This window comes from Ischnura elegans (assembly GCF_921293095.1).
Source record: "Ischnura elegans chromosome 13 unlocalized genomic scaffold, ioIscEleg1.1 SUPER_13_unloc_4, whole genome shotgun sequence".
In the NCBI taxonomy this organism is placed as follows: domain Eukaryota; kingdom Metazoa; phylum Arthropoda; class Insecta; order Odonata; family Coenagrionidae; genus Ischnura; species Ischnura elegans.
In genome coordinates, this window is record NW_025791660.1 from 2568051 (window position 1) to 2589910 (window position 21860).

General features: G+C 36.8%; 2 protein-coding genes and 1 long non-coding RNA gene across 5 annotated transcripts; 1 reads left to right on the forward strand and 2 right to left on the reverse strand.

The window, feature by feature from the left end:
* Positions 1-2759: 2759 nt before the first annotated feature.
* Positions 2760-12144, reverse strand: LOC124173104. Its single transcript, XR_006868384.1, has 3 exons — positions 12105-12144; positions 3541-3694; positions 2760-3260 (listed from the first exon to the last, which is right to left on the reverse strand). It is a non-coding gene; the product is annotated as an uncharacterized LOC124173104 (long non-coding RNA).
* Positions 12145-15795: 3651 nt separating this feature from the next.
* Positions 15796-21256, reverse strand: LOC124173097 (putative nuclease HARBI1). 3 transcript variants are annotated; one of them, XM_046552608.1, is made up of 9 exons: positions 20927-21256; positions 20417-20627; positions 20143-20339; positions 18189-18321; positions 17955-18096; positions 17491-17873; positions 17213-17416; positions 16958-17087; positions 15796-16049 (listed from the first exon to the last, which is right to left on the reverse strand). In XM_046552608.1, the coding sequence occupies exons 2-6, from the start codon at positions 20495-20497 to the stop codon at positions 17491-17493; spliced, it is 936 nt and encodes a 311-aa protein (XP_046408564.1). In that variant the 5' UTR covers positions 20498-20627; positions 20927-21256; the 3' UTR covers positions 15796-16049; positions 16958-17087; positions 17213-17416. The 3 variants fall into 3 exon arrangements, with proteins under 3 accessions (XP_046408564.1, XP_046408563.1, XP_046408562.1); XM_046552607.1 differs by having other exon boundaries at positions 20417-20666; XM_046552606.1 differs by having other exon boundaries at positions 20417-21256.
* Positions 16056-18573, forward strand: LOC124173098. Its single transcript, XM_046552609.1, has 5 exons — positions 16056-16620; positions 16704-16883; positions 16973-17111; positions 17273-17438; positions 18373-18573. Exons 1-5 carry the CDS (start codon positions 16417-16419, stop codon positions 18395-18397), a joined length of 714 nt encoding a protein of 237 aa, XP_046408565.1. The 5' UTR covers positions 16056-16416; the 3' UTR covers positions 18398-18573.
* Positions 21257-21860: the final 604 nt, after the last annotated feature.

Consider the following 21860-nt stretch of genomic DNA (forward strand, 5'->3'; position numbering starts at 1 on the left):
ACGAGATAAAACACGTGAAATACACGACCTATATGCCAGCTTGAGACCGTTTGTGCTGTATGGGAATGAACACATTGATGCCAAAATATTTCCTCAAGCTTTGAAGGAAATCAGCAGTTCATTAAATGGTAAAGAAGTTTCGAAAATATAGTGAACACTGCCTTTGCATGTGTTTATGACACTTCATGTTGCAAAACCCTGTGTAATAATCATATATTGTTTAAAAAAATGTTGATTCACTTCCCTCGACTACCAACAGCATATGTTACCACCTATTCCCTGGTTATTCCACATTACCTATCGAGGTTACCAGGCAAATGCTTCCTGACCTTACCCAGGGAATTACCCCAACCGAAAAGAAACCCCCTTTTACATGCTTACTATGAAACTGTTAAAAACCATGTGTTTTTACTCCTCCGTAAAATATTTATGAGAAAGCGCATGCCTTCCTGGTTAAGGTGGAAAATGTCCGGCCCCCTGCAGTCTCTGCATCCCATCCAGCTATAAATTACGGAGGCTATGTATGTAAGAACATATGCCCAATAGGTGAAGATATAGCATATATATAAATATATTAGTATGACATTTGTGAACTTACAATTCAAAATACTCCTACCTCACCCTACAATCCCAAAGGTAAGGTGTGATGAAGTCAATCACCTGAAATCCACAAAAGGGATTTGAAATCGCCAGAATGGGAAATCACCAGAAAGGGAAATGAAATCAACAGAATGAATATCATGTTAATGCATGAACGCAACGGCGACTGAAAAACAAATGAATAATTGACATAATTATGAATCAAGAGAGTGAAAACATTGTCTTACTCTCCCTTGTGTCCATCAGTTGATGGCTACTAAATGACGCCGATGAATAATGTTTCCCCATTGAGCTGGAGTAGGGATCATGCTTAATAGAACCACCCTCAATGTCAAGCAATGAGTCCTGAGAAGTATCCAATGGAAATTACTCATAAGCTGGTGAATTCTTACGTCCCTCCCCAAGTCTTTGAATCCTATTGATAATATAATTGGAGGATAGAAGCATCCAACATCCAGCAAAACTCTCCGTAATTTCGTCGTGCTCTGGCCCAATATGCAAAGTCCGACGGCAGCGGGACAACCTATAAGCAAATGAAGCATTTAGTATAGAAAACAAGTTGCATTAAGGATTCGTTAACAAGAGAAAAAATTCTCCTGCCTCTCTCAAGGTGGTACCCCAGAAGAGACACCCACCACACAAAATGGCTGCCTCTCATTATTATGTGCCTGTAAATCTCGGGTCTATCCATGGAGAATCCAAATCAATCACATGTGGAACACTAGCAATTGATTAAGAAAAGGCAAGTGTGACCACGATAGGCAGGGTGAAGATCAGCCAAACAACTCCTCCTTCCACACCTCATAAAAAAAACACACCAACAATGCACTCGGTTTAAAATCAGGAGGACCTCTCTCTCTCATCTCCCGATTGGCATAATTAGCTACTCTTAAGTTCAAACAGGCAACCGGGAAAAAAATGTTAGTTACATCTGCATTATTTCCATTGCCACAAACACATTGATAACAAAATGCTCAATTTGAATACACCTATGGTGACAATATAAAATGAACACCGTGAACATGTGTTAAATGTTTTTAAAAATCAAGGAATCCAATTATATGCCCATACTTCATATTGAGTGACAAACTGAGGAAATATTTAAATCACAGGAAGGAAACATGGAATTGCAAGATGGCAATTCATTGAACACATTGATAATTAGTAAAATAACAATAAAATCCATGCAAAACAGAACTATTATAGTAAGTACATAAATAAGGTTAAGTAACATTGTTTGCAGCAAAGCACCTTTACATTGTTGAAAGTAAACAACAAAATTGTGTGACTAATTCAATATAATAAAAAGATATTGCTTTCAGTGCATTTAACCTTTTCTCTACTAAAGACGAAAATATATGTGTAGACATTTCTTCACCCAGGAGACGAATGCCGCATATTTTCATCGGAGGTATTCTTATGCAAATAAATGAATGCCGAATACATACGTTTCCTAGCTCTCCCCCTTTTACATAGGGATTCCTGGAGGGGGCATAAGCCCTCAGATGTGAAGCCATGCCTAATGGTACTCTTTGCGCATTTAGCCATCATGTCGTGCCCAGCTTCGTCAATTTGCCATAAGGCTGCATGTTAAGAAAATATTGAGTTTTTATGAAACCAGTGGCTTCACCTTGCATTCTTTAGACAAATGAATCCTTTAGACATATTAAATGCAAAAACAATGACTTTCGACCTGTGATTTAAAGGAGATTTTAGGGTTGCCACTCTGCCTACATACTGAAGTTCACCGTTTTTTCCAGGTTTTCACGGTCTCAATGTCACCAAATTTACAGTCTGTTAATACGCCAACAATAAAACAATCACCAGCTGTACATCAACTAAAAATTAACATATGCGACAGATGCCGTGATTGTAAACGCAGCCATGAAAAGTGATATCTGTTATGACATCACTTATGGTTTGCAAAATTCAGGAAGGCCCAACCCCACTGCACTCTTGCCCGGACACTGAATACCATAGCCTCTTTTAATATGCTTATGCATTAAGGACCTTCTTCTGTCTGGACTCTGGAAGTCCTTTTATTCCTGGCCAAGAGATTGTTTTTGCACACGTTATTACCACACAGTAACCAAATTTCCCTTACCCAATCTTTAAAATTCTACAGGGAATAGAACAAGTAAGAATTTTTAACATAAGTATAAATTATTGTGAGTCATAAATAATATTTCTATTAAAAACAGTACCTAGTAATGCAATAATTTAATGGTAGACTCATGGGCTAGAGGGTCTAGTACAGTGCCTGGGGTAATAGCCCGGCACCCAATTCAGAGGGAAGCAAACACAAGAGAAGTGTACTCCTCTCAAAATTACACCTCAATGGAGAGAGATTAAAAATATTCTAATGCTATGTGTAGAATGGAAAACATTTTTCTTTGGCAGAAAGAGTTAAGTAAGCCACCTTCAACATGGAGTTTGCCTTAATCAATAACTCACTGACAAGAGGATCTTGCTCAACTCCAGCATCAAGCAGCTGTTTTTCCATGGCCTTTACCCTCCAATCATAACTATAGCTGGAAGGTGGAGCATTACCCAAGACACTGGATTCTGAAAACACAGAAGTCCTCATATATACTGTTTTACCTCAGCTTGTCCAGACAGACAGAACAGACGCATCTCTGGAAGCCATCTGACTGCACAACCTTCAAATCAAGAGGAGGGAAATTTTTCATACTAATAATATGTCCAATGAAATCATTTTTTCAAATTCTCCTCAGTCGAAATTGCGATCATTGAACAACGATGCCGAGTCATGAAAGTCAATCGATAGTCAAAGTATGGCTTGATTAGGGCAGAAGTAAAAAAAAACCTTTAAGTTTAGGGCCCCACAGCGACAATATCTCTAGTTTTGTCTAACAATTACACCTCAACAATTACCATGATTCTAAATGCATTATAGAAATAAACAAGAAAACTACTTACTTCAATTTGAAATAAGTCACATATCACTCAAGAAGTTTTTCAAGGGTGCCCAAGACAGTGGAGCAATAAACATATCCCTCTTGTTAGTTTTTGACCTCCGATGAATATGTAGGGGTCAAATGTCACAGAATCTTTCACGGGAATATCAGGACAACTACCAAGAAAGACAAAAGGTTTTTAAAGTTGTTCTAAGGTATAGCGCTGTCCATATATCATTACCCTACATAAGTTACAAAGTTACTCATTGACCTTATTGTATGTCTCAAAAACTGTTTGATGTATTTTCAAGTCTTTTCATGCAGGAACCCTTACCTCAGCAACAATGATACCCATTTGGGAAACTATTCAGCTGCATGTCTCTTTGGCATTAGTTCATTGTTAGTCATAGTGGAAAGAACCACCATGAAGAGCCTTACTCCCGCAATCAGGGCGGATATAATCGAGACTTACATATTAAACGGAAAGTCAGTTATCAAAACGATTCGTAAAATTTTCTTTGAGCATGGTGTTTACCTTAGAAGCACAGTGGACCACAGGTTATACGACAAATTTAGGAAGGGAAATTGTTTCATCGTGGAACATGTTAAGAAGAGGAATTGTAAAGGGCACCCAACAATCTTATCAAAGCACAGAAACGCAGTTGTGGCTTCAGTCTTTGCATCTCCATCAAGATCCATCCACCAACGTGCACTTTCATTGGACATTTCCAGATCTGTGTTACAACACGTTATAAAAATTCTAAACTTGAAGCCTTATAAAGTGAGAATGGTGCAGGAGCTTCGTGAAGGAGATCTTGACTATCGAAAGCATTTCCGCAACTGGATGATTAACAAGCTTAATGAAAACACTTTGTTCACATTTCAGGTTAGTATCTTATTTATTCTGTTGTTTTATGTTATTTTCCTTTGCTCTTTATGTCTTTTGATAATATTATATCCACTAGTATGATGCATCTAAATTTAAAATGAAATTCATCCACCGCTTTTATGTTTCAGCTTATGCTTTCGGACGAAGCAATATTTTTTATAAATAGTACTGTCTTTTCAACCCACACGCGATATTGGGCGACAAGTAATCCAAAGGCACGGCGTGAGCGGTCGTCAAACTGAAATGGTGTAATGGTGTTCATGGCCATTTAAGCTGGCCATGTTTTTGGGACATACTTTTTCAAAAAGAACATGAGGACAGACACCTATCAGGCTATGCTGAAGGAAAGTCTTTCCCGGGATATGGAGTGGGAAAACTTCAGAAATGCTGAGGAAGTTTGGTTGCAGCAGGATGGAGCTCCTGCACACAGGTCTCAGGCAGTCCTCAATTTGCTAAAAGAGAAGTTTGGCAATCAGCTGGTGTCCATGGGGACAGAAGTTGAGTGGCCACCAACAAGCCCCGACCTCACTCCGTGCGATTTCTTTTTATGGGGATTTTTAAAGCAGTTGGTGTGCAAGAAACATTTAATAATGTTGAAGAACAGAAAAGAGAGAGAATAAGATGTGCAGAGTTTATTACCCTGCTCATGTTTGAAGACGTTTTTACTGGATCATTTGTCAAGTGAATTAAATTATGCCTGGCTCTGGAGGAAGAGCACATTGAATACTGGGTACTTCATATTTATTTTTACTATTATTTATAAATATGACTTTGACTTTCACATTAATATAAACCTAAATTTTACTTTCATTTTAATGAACAGTTAAGTTTGAAATTGGCTCAACTCAACCCACCATCCCCTTCTTAATCACTAATTAAGTAACATTGAAATTAGAACGGCACCACCCTTTAGAACACATTTTAAGCCTTTAATTAAGCATGGTGTTTACCGCTCCATTGTCTTGGGGCATCCTTGAAAACATTCCGGTGAGCGGGTTAATTTCCAGGATATTTTAGTGCAAACCTCCATGAATGCTGACCGCATTATGACCTCAGGACATTAACGACTTAACAAAATGGGCACTACGTGTACCACGCAACTCACTTGGTCACCCTTTGGTTGGCGACATTAGTTTCCTTGATATATCAAATCATGCCTTTATGACCTATGGAGGTCCAAAAATCAACAATACTCATAAATGAACTGCAAAACTGTCGTAAGCACCCTTAAAACCCCATGGTTCGACACGCTGGTTGTCACGATGGCCTGACGTTTACCTCTAAGACCCTTGGACCCCCATTGTGACCTCCTCAAGGCAAAAAATCAACAATATTGATAAATGAACTGCAAAAATGAGTTAAGCACCCTTTAAAACCCGTGGTTTGACACGTTGGCTGTCACGATGGCTCGATGTTTACCTCTATGACCTTTGACCTCAGTATTAGCCTTGGAGGTCAAATACTGGATAAGACGAGTATTTGGACAGTACCAATGACTTGGGCACCCTTTCAAACCCAGCTTAGAGAAGAACTGCTTTGACATTAATTTACAACACAAAGGATATTTTTTTATCGCATAATCATTCATTTTCAGTACAATTTCAGTAGAGGGTACCCCTGTTCAGACTTTGCATGAAGAAAAATGATTATCATTACAACATATTCACTACAAATGTGGCAGGCGAGATAACTGTAGGGGATGCCTTATGGCTTGTGGATCGACACCTTTGATTGTATGCTATTTTTTGGCCACCCTTATGTCGTTGACTGTGACCTGACTGGGTCAAAAGTTGAATTTTCGTGAACAAAAGTGTTATTTTTGGTTTCCTCGTGTCCAAAAACCTAAGATTTGACATTCAGATCAATGAAATTCAGACTTTTTTCTATCTCGATTTTTTTAACATTGACACCCCATGAGGCGAATTCAAAATTTTGGTTTCGGCCCACATTGTGAGGTCAAATGATCAAAATTCTAAAACTTTGCTTGCATTCAACAAAACGTAGGACCTTTCCCCATAAGTATGCCAATTTTCACGAATATTGCTGGAGTGGAAGTTACTAAAATTAGAGGTCAAAAATGACACACGGCCGTTGGGACAGTCTGTACAATAACATTAATCTAAGAAGCAAGATGTATGGATCAAAATACCTGCGAAAATTTTTGAGGGAGTAGGTAGTCATTTATAAGGAGAAGATCAGAAATAAAATTATCTCAAATGAGCTGAAAAGAAAGAAGTAGTAGATGTATCGTATGACCGCAGAATAAAGACATTAAAATGAGAATAAAGACATTAAAATGAGAAAAAAGACATTGCTGGCCTCGGTGGCGGCGGGGTAAAGTCCTCGCCTGCCAAACCAAAGGTCTCGGGTTCGAGTCCCGCCTGGGTAAGTTACCCCTATGGATGTTTGTGATTGTTAAATGTTATGGCCAATGTTAAGGCTGAACAGGGCTGTTTTCGGTGGTGTGTGAAATAAATAAAACAAATTTTTTCTGTTGCTCGTGCAATAATTGGACGTGCATGAGCAATATGATTTATACTTCCAAAGACTGTAAGAAAAATTCTAAGGATCACTGACGAGGAAAATAAACTGTAAAAATATCAATACGTGTTTACGTTCATTAAGAACCTAGACTACAAAACTTTCATAAGTTACGGAAATATGAGTCAGCACGCAGAAGAAAAGGACTACCGTGCTAATGCCACGATAACATTATTCACAGTGCATATTGAAGATTCTGAGGAAGTAATTTTTGTAGGAGACAGATGAGGATTAGGCTATAAATTTTGGGGGGAACACCACCTTCAAGTGTAGTCTCAGGATAATCCAAGTATTATCAGGTACGTATTAGAAGTGTGAACAAAAATTTCTCAGATGGAACACCGAGTCACAATGGTAATTGTTTCAGACATGTCAACACTATAATCGAGCATCATTTTTCTGGGCCATTGTGAGTCACCTCCGCCGTGAGGATGACGCTCTCCCTTCACATTAAAACAGCAAGTAAAAATTGATTTAAATCATAATAAGTACTTTCAGATGATTAAATGATAAACTCAAAGTTAAATTTTTCCCTTCCATTACATTCCTTCACTATAAAATCTAATTCCATTAGTTCATCTTTATTGCATTGCATTTGGGCACTGCTTATAACCATAATTAAATTGTTTACTGTTTTATGGGATGACCCTTTGTAGATTCAATGATGCTCTACTTAAAATACATTAATCAATTTTTTCAAATGAAATGTTGTCTAACCCATTTTTTTAATGTCCTATGTGGTGTCAGGAGCACCCTATTCGAGTAACCTCGATCGGGAATCTCATGTGAGTAACGCCGGGTTATTAACGTTATAATGAGCTAAAACTAGACCAAACTGAATGTGATGACTCAATGAATATAGAATTCAAGACATTTGTTTCATTCAATTCAAACATCATATTTATGGGTTGTATTTGTAAAAATTAATCAATTCATGTATTCTGTTGAATGCTGAACATTTTTCACTAGTCTGTCGATCATTGTCAAGGTCCTTTCCTAGCATTTAATATCATTAATTAACAACTTTAATGCTCCATTAAGTTTTGATCTCTAATTGATATGCTTTTTTGTAAATTTTACACGTAATACTTTGATGCAGTCACTAAGCATTATACTTTGCCCGTCGTGGCAAGTAATTCATCAAATACACAATGAAGTTACTTTTTCAATCTATAGCTATAATCTGTCGAACCAACAAATACAAACATTTTGCTAAATTTTTCATTCTCGTTGATATGAACTTGAAACTATTAAGGCCGGGCTAAATGGTACATCAACACGAACAAGTTAATATCTGCTTGCGTGAATGATTTAACATTATTTGAAAGTTACACAGGGCTTACAATGAAAAAAAATGAGAATTAATCACTCTGAAGTAATTTCCAGACAAAAGTTTTATCAGTTATGTGTCCAATTTATTACGAATATTTCTGAAATCATTGAATTTGATGACCTTTTTCAAGCACAGTGGGCATATAGTGGCAGGCACGCCATCTCCAACAGCAACCTACGAAAGGAATGATAACATATGCAAGAGATTTCAGACTTGTCGTGGAAAGTAATGAATAGAATATGAATATAATAGAATAAAACAATAACTGAGGAAATCAATACAATGTAACTTAGACTTCTAAGCCGGCAAAATAATATAAGGCATCCTCTACAGTTATCTCGCCTGCCATATTTGAAGTGAATATGCTGTAATGATAATCATTTTTCTTCATGCAAAGTCTGAACAGGGGTACCCTCTACTGAAATTGTACTGAAAATAAATGATTATGCGATAAAAAAAATATCCTTTGTGCTGTAAATTAACGTCAAAGCAGTTCTTCTCTAAGCTGAACATTATTCGTAAAATTTCACTTTGAAAATTTTGCATTAATCTTGCGCTCAAAACGACTCATTGCCATGTTGGCAGAGCATGACATCAGAGGCCAGTAAACAATAGATTTATGTGGTGCCAGTAGACTATTTGTCCCAGTTTTAGTAAAACCTATTCATCTCTCTATACAATTTATTTTTTAATATCTTAATTCCATCATCAGTCATGTGAAATATTTATCCTGAATAATTGACAGTTTTAAAAATGTATGCATACTGGAAGATGCAGCACAATATAGCACTTATTACTTTCACATCCTCCTCATCCATGGCGATTTCCACAGTATAAGCTTATTGTTCTCACTTAATGTTCTGGTGTCTCCTTAGCCCCAACAGTGAAAAGGCTCAAACTTATTAACACTTGAACCTAACAACCTGCTGAAACACGGTATTTCTCTCTTCCAGACCTTAAGAATGCTAAGTAAATCAGCATATAATATGATCCGTTGTATTTCTCCAAAACGTTAACCTCACATAGTCCAATATTGCGCCAAGTACACATTAAAAGCAATGAGTAAATGACAGTAGTTAAATGAGACACAAACCAAGCTTTAGATAATTAGTGAATGAGATTATTGATTTAATTTATGTTACATTTCAATTTCGCGGCTTCACAACTCTGCACAAAGAAATCTTCATTACTGGAGAAGAAGTAAGTTGCCATGAATAAATCTACCTTCAGAATGTTCCCAGGATGCGTCTTTACGAATTCGGAGTAAACCATTGCACAATACAAGCACCGTAAAAACTTTTGAACAATTCACATGTTTTCACGCACCCTTCACGTTATGAATCAATATCGTCATAGATGTTTGTTATCGTCGTGACTATTTTGTTATTGCCACAGAGCGAGTCTGCGTTACCTTCATTTCTATGATGTACGCCAATGCAAAAACTTGAGAATAACTAAGTAAATGGGCGTAAAAAGTTCACATTAACATATGACCTAAAAAAAATCGAATTTCAACAAAAAGAAGAGCAAATATTTTGCACAAACTCCGTGCTCATTGACGCCCTAGCTCATAACTGACCAGGCTAGCAAGAATTAGTTTAGATACCAGACTTCATTTGCGCATTGCACCACTAGAGGTTTACGTACGCAACAGGGTTATCATCGAAAAATGAGATATTTCCAACGATGAGTGATATATTATTGAGGTGCATTGCATTATTTTAAACATGGATATTTAACATGAACTTTTTTCATTCCACATTAATGAAATTTTTTACTCTTTTTCATATTTAAAGACCATAGATGAAATGTGACCAAGGGGAAGCCATGAAAGTATCTCTGGGACCCAGTGATTGCTACATGAACTATCACAAATTGCACCTTCAACAATTTCATTCACCACTAATTCTTAGACCTGCCCACGAAGACAGTCATTAAAATAAAACTGCAAAATATGGCTAAATATACTAGAAAGGAAGACTTTCCCGTTCAAGAAGTTCATTGCAATCTGTACACTAACAATTATTTTTTTCATGTACTCCAAATTAAATAAACAAAATTGATCTATAAAAAACCACATCCCATCAGTAAATTAACTTCAAAAATGGGCGCAAATATGATTCTAGAAATAACCTAAACTTTGAGTGTGACCAATTTAAAAACAAACAATTTTCCGTGTACTCAAAATTAATTAAACAAAATTGATCAATAAAATAAAACACATCCCATTCTCTAATCCATGAGTCTGATTACAAAAAAACTTGTGTACAAATAATAAGAGTTTCCATAAAAGAAGACAAAAAAATATATCATGAGAATCAAAAGCATCACCTCATATTTTTAACACCTGTTTACACCACACATTAACATACACAAGTTATTGATTGAATGCATGAACAACTTTAGCGGACCAGAATGGAATGTGTACATATGCGTTGACCATATCAGAACTGGTTCTATTTTCTATTCATGCATTCACACAAGTTTTGTGGTTACACGATGCATTTTTGTTTACATTCATGGGTTCATATAGATAGATAATAACCAGCATAGGTATATGCATGGAGTAAACACCTTTAATCAAGAACGGTAAGGCAACCATCTCTACTGATTTAATTATATGTATACCACATTTTTATTTTTGACAGCACCAATATTATGTACACAAAACATTATTAAACAAAAAATTATTCGAATGAAATTTTTATTGCGAGCACATAATTTTTTTATAAACATCTAACATATATAATTTTAGCAAATAATAAAATCAATCAATTACGAAACAAATATAAAAATGCATTCGTATTTAATATTGTCACATAGTTAAGAACAAGTACACTAAATAGCCAGTTATGTCACATCACTTTTCTCGACTTGTTTTAAAATATTCAAATCGATTTGTTGAAATGCCTCTTTGGATATTTTTTGCAGCTGAATTATTCTGTTGTAAAACCAAAGAGAAGGTAAGAAGCAAAAGAAATACATCGAAAATATATTCCACAAAATTCTTCACGTTCATTGATATGTGTTTTGAGTTGGTCATTGGTAAATTCAAATTATTCACTTTTATGACTTTTTATGACTGCAAACACTTAGTTATAACACAAGGAAAAGCGACTTCGGCCGTCACAATTGAGGTACCAACTGCGAGTTAATTAATACCTCGTCAGGATTCGGAAACACTAAGCGGGAAATTGGACATTTTTCACTGCTCCGTCGATCATTGGCGAGGTCCTTTCATAACATTCAATATAGTTCACTAACAAATTTAATGCTACATTAAGTTTTGATCTCTAATAAGAAGTGCTTTTGAGTTAATTTTTCATGTAATAAATTGATGCAGTCACTAAGCATTAAGGCCTGTTTACACGATGAATTAATGTTAATGTACATTTTCGTGAATTATTTTTGTGGACCAGAACGGTACATATACGAATGCATGAACCACATTAGAACAAGTTCTATTTTCTGTGCATGCATTCGAACAAGTTGGGCGGTTACACGGTGTACTTTGGCGTTCATACATTTAGACATTAACCCGTACGTGTTAATGTAACGTGTAAACAAATACTTTGCCCATCATAGAAAGTGAGTCATCAAATACACGATTAATTACATTTTCAAGTTTATGGTATAATCTGTTGAAACCACAAATACAAACATTTGTCAAAAATTTTATTCTAGCCCACATGAACTTTGAACTATTGCGGCTGGGGTACACGGTAAGTTAACACGAACAAGTTAATATCTGGTTACGTGAATGATTTCACATTATTTTAAAGTTACGCGAGGCTTCCAATGAAATAAAATAAGATGCACTCACCCTGAGGTAATTCCTACACGAAAATTTTCTCAGTTCTCCGTCCGATTTATGACAAATATTTGTGAAATCATTGAATTCGATGAGCTTTTTCAAGCACAGTGGGCTGGCAGGCAGGTCATCTCCAACAGCAACCTACGAAATGAATGAAAACATATGCGCAAGATATTTCAGACTTGCTGTGGAAGACATACAACGGAATAAAACAATAACTAAGGAGATCAATAAAATGTAAACCCTCACTTACTTGTAGGTCAAAAAAATTGCCTAAGGCATCCTTTCCAGTAATCTGGCTTCCTGCAATTGAAAAGAATATGTTGTAACAATAATCATTTATCTTCATGCAAAGTCTGCACGGAGTACCCTCAGAATTCCTTTCTGAAGACTCAGATAAATTCCCAGCGGTAATACTTATATTTTTACAGCAATATCTCAATCTATCTGTAAAACCAGTTCACTCCTCAAAAATCATCCCCACAGCACTCAGTGATTTACAAATTTCTAATACATTACGTTCATTTCCATGACTTACGATAACGCAAAAAACTTGAGAATAATCCAGGAGAATGGCTTATAAAGCTCACATTGACAAGGACCTCAAAAATAAATCGCTTTTCAACAGAAAAGACATCATATATTTTCCACGAACTCCATGCTCATTGACGCCTTTCTATTAACTGACAATGATAGCAAGGATTAGCATACATACCGGATTTCATTTGCGTATTGAACAGCTAGAGAATTGCGTATGCAGCAGGCCTAAAATCGAAAAATGAAATATTTCCAACAATAAGTGATATATTAGCTAGTTTATTACATTATTTGAATAAAAAAAATATTTTAAAACTTTTTTAATTCTACATTTAAGAATTTTGAACTCTTTCTCATATTTAAAGACTGTAGATGTAATCTGACCTGGCGGACGCCGAGGTTGGGCTTAAATTTTGTTTCCGGCCAGGTGATTGAATAACCTTTAACCAAACATTTTTACACTACAATTAATCGAAAACGTGATGAATTTTAAATGAAATGGCCCTTAATTTTTTGAAATGGAAAGAAAATACTCTTCAAACACGGATGTTTGGCCTGCTCTATAGGTGTGCTACTGGCGGATAACATGGCAACTAGAAAACATCGGTTCTATACAGAGGTTGATTGTATAGTCATTTAATAACAAGTGATCGTTGTGGATTAAACTTGTCGTGGATGCTTGTCCAAAGAATTTACAATTGTTCATAAATTGTTGAAAATTTTCTCAATCCAAGCTATTGAGTCGTGATATATCTTTCCGTCGATTCATCAATTGTTGGATTTCGTGTTCCTTTCGTTTAGCATTCTAAAGTATTATATTTTCACTCACCATCTTAGTCAATGTAGTTTCCTTGTTGGAATTTGTGATCTTTGTCAATACTGAGTAGATGATTTCTTTGACGATAAACCTGATTTAAAAAGTGAATAAGATTTTGAATCGAAAACATGAGTCGCACCATCGGGATTTTCACGGAATCTTCAGATAGGAATCCAGAAATAGACCTTTGCAGACTTTGCAGGGGGAAGCATGATCGTTTTTACAGCATATTCACTTCGAATGTAGCATGCAAAATAACTGTGAAGGATGCCCTACATGATTTAGTTGGCTTACAAGTAAGTGGCACATTAAATTTTATCGATTTTATTTAAAATGGTGCTAACTTCATTTCATGTTTTCATTCCAAACTCTATTGATGTGCAACTTGTTTATTAAAATCTCAGATTACTGTGGGAGATGGCCTGCCCACTACCATGTGTCCACTGTGTTTGAAGAAACTTACGGAATTCAGTGTTTTCAAAAAGATTTGTTTAGAATCAGACGCAGTTCTGAGAAAAAGTTGCTTCAGGGTGAGTACTTATCGTAATTTCTTATTTGAAGACTGGTGTAGTATAAGTATTGCAGAGTTAAAGGTGAAACTCTTTGGTTTATGTAGACAAAAGTAGGAATCAAGAATGATATATTTTGCGAAACGTTTTACGGAAAAGTGTAACAAGTCCAATTTCCCGTACATTTGGTTTTTCCCTATCCGTCAATCGTTGGCAAGGTCCTATTAATGTTGCTGTTTGTGTTACAATGGCGACGATTGAAGACATTTTGTCATCTAGTGAAATTAAGTGTGTGCTAAACTACGATACCCAGGAAAGAATGGCATTCAAACTCACTATTTATCAACTCAAAAAGGCAATCCACCCTCTGTGCCCTACCACGCTACCTTTTTAAGTATTTGATCAGGTAAAAGGAGCATGTTAAAGTAAACAAAAAAATCTCTGACGAGTTGCTGCTAAAGATTGAAGTGTCAGAGACCCAGAAATTGGTTTGTCTATGCGTTGTCAAATAAAGTCTAATGTGCACGCGAATGTATTATCTTTCTTTAGCTCGGAGCCTCTTCCTTACCTTTAATTGTGATCTCGGGCCGTATTCTGTATTTCGTCGGTACCGCACCGGTCGGTTTCCCTTCCCAGCCAACCGACGGCACATCAACCCGTACCGACGACGGTTTCCTTACCGACGACGGCAAATTCAGCGATTCAGTATGGTCGTCGGTATCAAACCAGTCGGTACGGTTCCCCCTCCTTCCCAAAAAGGGAAAAGCCGAATACACCCGAAGTTAGAAGTTATTTGACGTGTCTCCACCAATGAAAGGTAAGTGTGGAAAAAAGTGAAGACTGAAAATGTTCAATTCCCGCTAAAAGTACAAAAAATGGAAGGAGTCGGTACGTACTTTTTCGTCATTTATTAATCTTTTTATTTTTGGAAGGTGTTACTTAGATGAAGATAATTGATATTGTATAACTTGTTAAAATATCTTGTATAATATGTGGCAGTAGTGCTCAGCCTACAAAAGCGAAGGAAACAATATTACAACATCGGATATAGTTCGCATATGATGGAGATTGTTGTTGTTGGAATGAATTAATTCAATTATCCTTTATGACGTATTGTCATGTATACATATTGGTACCGGATGCTGCTATACCATAATACCTATGTAATGTAGTTGTCATTAAGAAAGTTCCTTCTGAATTATATCAATGAACGCAAGAACGGATTCAGAATTTTTTCTGGAGGGTCACTAGGGTCTGACAGACAAACGGTCTCCTCATATTGGAGATTAAAAAAAACATGCCGCAATTACTGCGAAAATTATTATCTGTATTTTAATTTGAAAGTTATTTGTGAGGAATTAAATATTTAATTGAGGCTCCGTCCCAGACAGCACAACATTTTGTGTTGCATCAATAATACACGAAAAATACATGACCAAAAACATATGTATAAGATGGAATACGATCGTATTGCCTCTGTTTATGTCATGTAAAAGTGCTTCAAAATTCCCTCAGGATGTATGTATACGCGCATATCACAAATTAGAAATCTGAATACCCATGCATGAAATATACATTTATATCTACAGGCCCTCGTACATGAATTACATATATTGATTTTCTGGACCACGAATCCACTTAATATACTATTCATAATAAGGTGCGCCTATGCAAAATGTGAAAGTTACACAAGTAATTTTTTTAAATTCAGAGGGAATTTTATTCTGTTCAAAAGTGCTGAGAAAAGTAAGCTCAATGAACATTTATAGAAATTAGATACTTAATATACTTAATAGCATTAATATAGGATGAATAAATTTAAGGAAACCACAACATATACATAGCAATATGTTTATTCAAAGAGACAAAATACAATAATTCACACAAAGAACAAGTGTGGCCATGAAAATTGCTTACAAGCATTAAGGGCCAGCAAACAGGAGATGAGAATATAGCACAAAGATACATCAAGTACAAACAATTGTTTGAGTTGGGAATTAGCAAAAATGTTAACATGGAACAAGCGTTGCAACCCAGTGTACAAGATGAAACCTGAATTCAGGAAACCAAGTCTGCATCATCAGCCACTTCCTGACAGGAGAAAAGAAGAGTTCAAATTTAAAAGTCATGCAAAAATATATTCTTTTGTAAGAGCTGAATAGAGCTCCCAGCCTTTCAATTTGAACATGATTTATATAGGTAGTCAGTCTTCTGTGAAATCTGTAGTTTTAATACAAATTCTAGTAATACAAATGAACGTCGAGGACAGAAGGGCAAAAGGATAATTCCTTTCATAGCCATTCTACTCCAGCCTACTTTACTTTCATACATATCCTATTCGTAGAACATAGATTAGGAATTATATTGTACTCAAGGGCTTTGTGAGGATTGGTGACTCCTTAAGGTTAGCACAAACTCCTTATTTCTAAGTTTCTACCCATTTAATTTCTTCCACTTGATGCGTTTTTCAGGTGCTAAGAAGATATCACTCTATCAGAGGGAGTTAATGCTCCAGTTTATGCTGGAGCATTTAGACCTGGCTCGTGGCCGAATCAGTGGGCCGCAGGCAGGATTGAGGAAGTCTGAGTTGTGGAGGGAGCTCACAGATCTCCTCAATTCCTGCCCCACTGGAGGGAGTAAAACCCCGGAAAAGTGGTCAAGGGTAAACTTCAACACTGCATTAATTGAACTGTGGTTCTATCACCACGTAAAGGTATTTAAATGGTATTTCCTGTTTTATCATAGTCATGGATGGACTGGAGATCAGACACGAAGCAGAAGGCCATGAAAATAAGGAGGTCGGCCCAGCAGACAGGGGGAGGGCCATCTACTGTCGTGCCACTGACTGCCCTCGAAGAAAAGCTAATTGCTTTTATCGGGGAAACGGCAGTCAGTGGCATTCCGGGAATTGTCGACCCCCTAGAGGTGAGGCACCATGTCATTTATCGTAGCAGTGAAGGTAATATCCAATTGATAAATTATGGTGTAAGTTTGCTTACTTTATCGCATTTCAGATTGTGACAGTTATGCCCGATGGGAGCTTGCCATTTTTCGTTGAGGAGGGAGAGGCATCAACATCAGCTTCCACCGTAGATGGTTCTACCCCGTCCACCTCGGGAATGCCTCCTTCTGCAAAAAGGAGGAGGATTTGTGGTGAGTGATGGTTCAATTGTCAGTATAAAGACTTCTAAAATTTATGTCATGTACCATAATATTGATACCCATTGATTAGAGTTAATATTTGGGCAAATTACCTGACAGCAGCTTCAGTGATAAGGTTGCTCATGTGAGAATTTTATTTTCCTTCTCTTTAGACGCGGATCTCGATGAAAAGGAGGAGAGGGCCCTGGCTGCAAGCGAGGCTATGGCAGATGCTATTCAAAGAATAGCATCTGCTGTAGAGGTTGTAGCCAGAAACTCTGAGGAGACGAGGAGAACATTGGAGGTCCTCACAGCGTCTGTGACAGAGATGAAGGAAATGTAAGTAGTGCAGTTAGACTGCTAAACAACCTTTCATAGAAACAAAACTTACCTAATATTGAAGGCGTCTGATAATGTCTCCCCTCACCGCTCTTGCTTCTAGAAGCAGGGCCCTAGCCCCTTGTTCCACTGGCGGTGGTCTATCAATTTCATCCTCCATATGGAATTCATCATCTCCATATGGAACTCCACCCAGCATACACATGTTGTGCAGGACGCTGCAGGCATTGACAAATTGGCATACTTTGCTAGGGTCATACTCCATTTTCCTGGCTTGGAGAAGGCATCTAAACCTTCCCTTCAACAATCCAATGCATCGTTCCACTGCTGAACGTGCCTTCACATGAAGGCGAGTGAAACGTGCCTCGGGTGTGCCCTCTGCTGCATCCAAAATTGGGGTATGGAGCCATGGCTCATGTGGATAACCAGAATCACCTATGGAATTATTTAACACAGAAATTAGAGATTCAGTTTTGAAGAAATTTTCATGACAAACTTAATTTAAGAAATACTAACCTAGCAACCAACATCTCTCACCCGTAGCCCAAAATTCTGCCAGCTTCTGGCGAATGGCGGAATTAGCCCACACAAAAGAGTCATGGCTGCTACCCGGGTATCTCGCCAAAATATTATAAATTTTGAGATCTGAGTTGCTAACCTGAAAGTGGAGGATGTTCCACATATGACATAAGTCAGCCAACCATGCACGATAACATGTTCATTTGTCTATTGCAAAATGATGTAACTTCCTATTTGCACATTAATTGAATGGAATAGCTTTCTGTTCACATATAAGTGCTCTTCCTCCCTTGGAGCTTTTATGGCTATATGGGTGCCATCAACATACCCCAAAACACCAGGCATCCCTGCATTTTGGTAGTTCCTGGAAATGTGGAAACCCTTTTTATTTATGAATGCTCTTTTATCTTTTCAGGATTAAACAACATCTTAGGAAGTAGGTTTTTTAATTGTATCATTTGCTGAAGTAAGCACATTTTTTTAAAACGTATCATTTGCTGAGGTAAGCACACATTTTTTTTTTAACGTATCATTTGCTGAAGTAAGCACACATTATTTATTTTAACGTATCATTTGCTGAAGCACGCACACATTATTTATTTTAACTTATCATTTGCTAAAGCAAGCTAGTCATTCTTTGTTTTAAAGTAATATTTGCCAAAGTAAGCTAGTCATTCTTTGTTTTAAAGTAATATTTGCCAAAGTAAGCTAGTCATTCTTTGTTTTAATGTAATATTTGCCAAAGTAAGCTAGTCATTCTTTGTTTTAAAGTAATATTTGCCAAAGTAAGCTAGTCATTCTTTGTTTTAAAGTAATACTTGCTAAAATAAGCTAGTGAAATGAAATCAAGGAGATGACTGTGGGTGTCAATATCCTGGTAAAAAAATCAGTGTGCTGCTATTTGCTGATGGCATAGCACTCATAGACGAGACTGAGAAGGATTTGAAGAAGACTTTGACAAATATGGAAAGGACAATGACCAGATATCAGCTGAAAATAAAAAAAAATAAGACTAAGGTATTAGTACGCAGTAAAAGAGAGGAGGTTAAGGCAAAAATTAACCTGGAGAAGCATAAGCTTGAAAAGGTGAGAGAGTTTTCTTAACTGGGAAGCCAAATTACCTTCGATGGATGAAGTAAGAAGGAAATACTCAGTAGAATAGTGCAGGAAAAGAGAGCTTCTATGAAAAGAATCTTCTTACAGGTAAAAATAAAAGCATAGAAGCAAGGGAACAATTCATCAGATGCTATACATGGAGCATGTTTCTCAATGGAAGTGAGGCTTGGACGATGACAGTAGCAGAGAAGTCAAGAGTTGAAGCATTTGAAATGTGGTGCTACCGAAGAATGATGAATATAAAATGTATAGACTGCAAGTAACAAGGAACTGCTAAGAAGAGTGGGATAAAATAGAAGTCTTCTAAAATCCTTAAGCAGAGGACGGAACAACTTAGTTGACCACATTCTGAGACATGATGGCCTGATGAAAACAATCCTAAAAGGGCAGGTGGAAACCAGAAAATTTGTGGATGAAATCATACAACAAATGTTTTCTACACCACTCCATGTGCTTCAAATTTTGTAGGCCAGTATTTGAAGATCTGAAATTACTGTCTCATCCGTGAGTGTACATTGTGTGTATACTTTTCCTCATTTGGGAAAAATGGATAAATTGTATGAAAATTTTCATTTCCATGAATAAAATTATAGAACTTTAAATGATATTTATCTTTATTACATTTGCAAAGGGACAGCAGAAGGGCCTAACCAAATTGGTGTGAGGCTTTTTAACCATCTCCCACAAAATTTTAAGTTATTTCTGTACTTCTTTTAAAAATACGATTAATGAATTTCTATGGGGTGAACTGTGATATTCAATTGAGGAATTTCTGAGAAAATCAGTTGATGATTGTTGTAAATCAAATAATCAAAGTTACTTTAATGGAGATAACTCCATATTTGTTAATTACAATTGTGTATAAGTATTAATTATGACACACTAATCAACTTCCTTGGCATAACAATCAGATCAATAACTAACAAAACAGTTGCCAATAGCCAAGTCACCTGAGATACCTAGCTACATTTAAAATTGTATTATAATTTGACTTGCCCTATCCAACACTTATTTCCTGGCATAAGATGAAAGTAGGTTATTCATATTATTGCTGAAGTTAGTTCTTTACCTTAGGATTGCCTCTGCTCTCTCATTTGGTCTCAGTGGGAAAATAATCCATTTCCCCAGAATTTGTGGGGAATTGAGCCACTCTGTGATTTCTTTAATTGCCCTGCTCACGCTTGGCTGGCTCAGGGATACATTCCTATCACTTCCAGTGGAACGCTGGTAGCTGCCTTGCGCATAAAAATGTAGGGCACATAGGACCTATAAAGGTAATCTGGCATTAATATGGTATATTTCCAACTTCAATAATTATATTACCTCGTGTAAAATGATATTACCTTGATTTCCAATGGGATATGGGTCACACGTTGACCAGCAGCAAGGACTGGTCGCAATTCTTCGATGAGGACTCTTGCCATGTCCTGAGTTAGGCGGTATAATTTGCGAAAATGTTCCTCGCTTGTTTGAAAAGGGTCAGAGGTATCCCGCAGGTGCCTAAGGTTGGTGCGGACATCCCTCAGAAGCCTAAGGCGCCTTTCTCTCCTCCATCTGCGGAGATGCCGCAAAGCGCCCACAGGGTCCATCAGGCTAAAGTTTTGGTTGTCAAAAACGTACAATGTTGAAAAAATTTCACTTATAATTCTCAGAAAGTACCACATTCTCATAATTATTAAGATGCAAGATCCAAGTTGATATGCATGGGATATTCAATGAGTGACATTATCTGGTCAACCAAATAGTTGACCCTTTCAGTGTAAGACATCGATTCTTCCCAAATTTATTGATGAATAAATTCTTAAAACGAAATTTTCACTTTGAAAATGATGAATTTACTGATTTTCACTCACCAGAAGTCAATGAAGGTAGAGGTGGTCAAGATGTCAATTCCCGGAGAGAAATCAAGAAGGGCGAGAGGTCAATGCAGGGTACGTGGTGGTTTTCCAGGGAGTGCGTAGGTCGATGATATATACTTGCGGGTAGTCCAGGAGGTGCAGAAGTCAAAATGTCAAAATCAAGTATATGTAGAATGGAAGACACACGTAGCTCGCCAACACTCAACTAGTGAATGACGTGATGCGTAAAGTGTTGACAAGTGGTGTTGAGTGGAAAACAAAAAAACACGTACAATGCGCACGGTGGAATTCATGAAACCCACAAGTCGGTAGCCTTACCGACACCTTTTTGCTGTCGGTACGGCTACCGACGATCTCCCGTCCTCTCGTCGGTGCCGCACCGACCGGGTTCGTACAGAATCGCACGACTTCTTACCGGGAGTCGGTGTGACGTCGCACCCGACGAATCGGTGCCGCACCGATCGGTTTGGAGTTACAGAATACAGCCCCTCATTAGGCTATGGTTATGTGTAACTAAAAATATCTTTGCGAAGTTTCTGAAATTGATTGTTTATTTTCAAGTCATCTTGTATGAGTAGATGGTGGTTACAATGAAGGAAAAATTGGCAAAGTATTAGAAATTATTTTAAGTGCGGAAAAATTAACTCAGAAAATATTTCCATCAAAAATGTAAAATTAGAAAGCAAATTAGGAATTTTGATGTGGTATATCTTTTCTGTATTTGTTAAGTTCATTTTTATTTAGTTTACTATTTTCCAATATTGGAATATACTTTTTATATTTGCATCAACTTTGATTATTTAAATCACAGCATATTTGGCTAGAACCATTTCTGTTAGTGCCCTTTAAAAATTATTTACATTTTTACTTATAAAAAGAGTTTTTTATGTAATCTTTTAGATAAACTATTTTGTTTCTAAAGTACATT

Bases quoted from the DNA above. Each gene is read 5' to 3' on its own strand.
- LOC124173098 (XM_046552609.1), top strand. From the start codon at position 16,417: ATGCGTTTTTCAGGTGCTAAGAAGATATCACTCTATCAGAGGGAGTTA. The intron at 16,621-16,703 runs GTAAACTTCAAC...GTTTTATCATAG, and splicing joins CCCCGGAAAAGTGGTCAAGG to TCATGGATGGACTGGAGATC. The intron at 17,112-17,272 runs GTGAGTGATGGT...CCTTCTCTTTAG, and splicing joins AAAAAGGAGGAGGATTTGTG to ACGCGGATCTCGATGAAAAG.
- LOC124173097 (XM_046552606.1), bottom strand. From the start codon at position 20,743: ATGAGAATGTGGTACTTTCTGAGAATTATAAGTGAAATTTTTTCAACA. The intron at 20,340-20,416 runs GTAATATCATTT...TTACCTTTATAG, and splicing joins ATATCCCATTGGAAATCAAG to GTCCTATGTGCCCTACATTT. The intron at 18,097-18,188 runs GGAAGTTACATC...CTCCACTTTCAG, and splicing joins ATTCAATTAATGTGCAAATA to GTTAGCAACTCAGATCTCAA.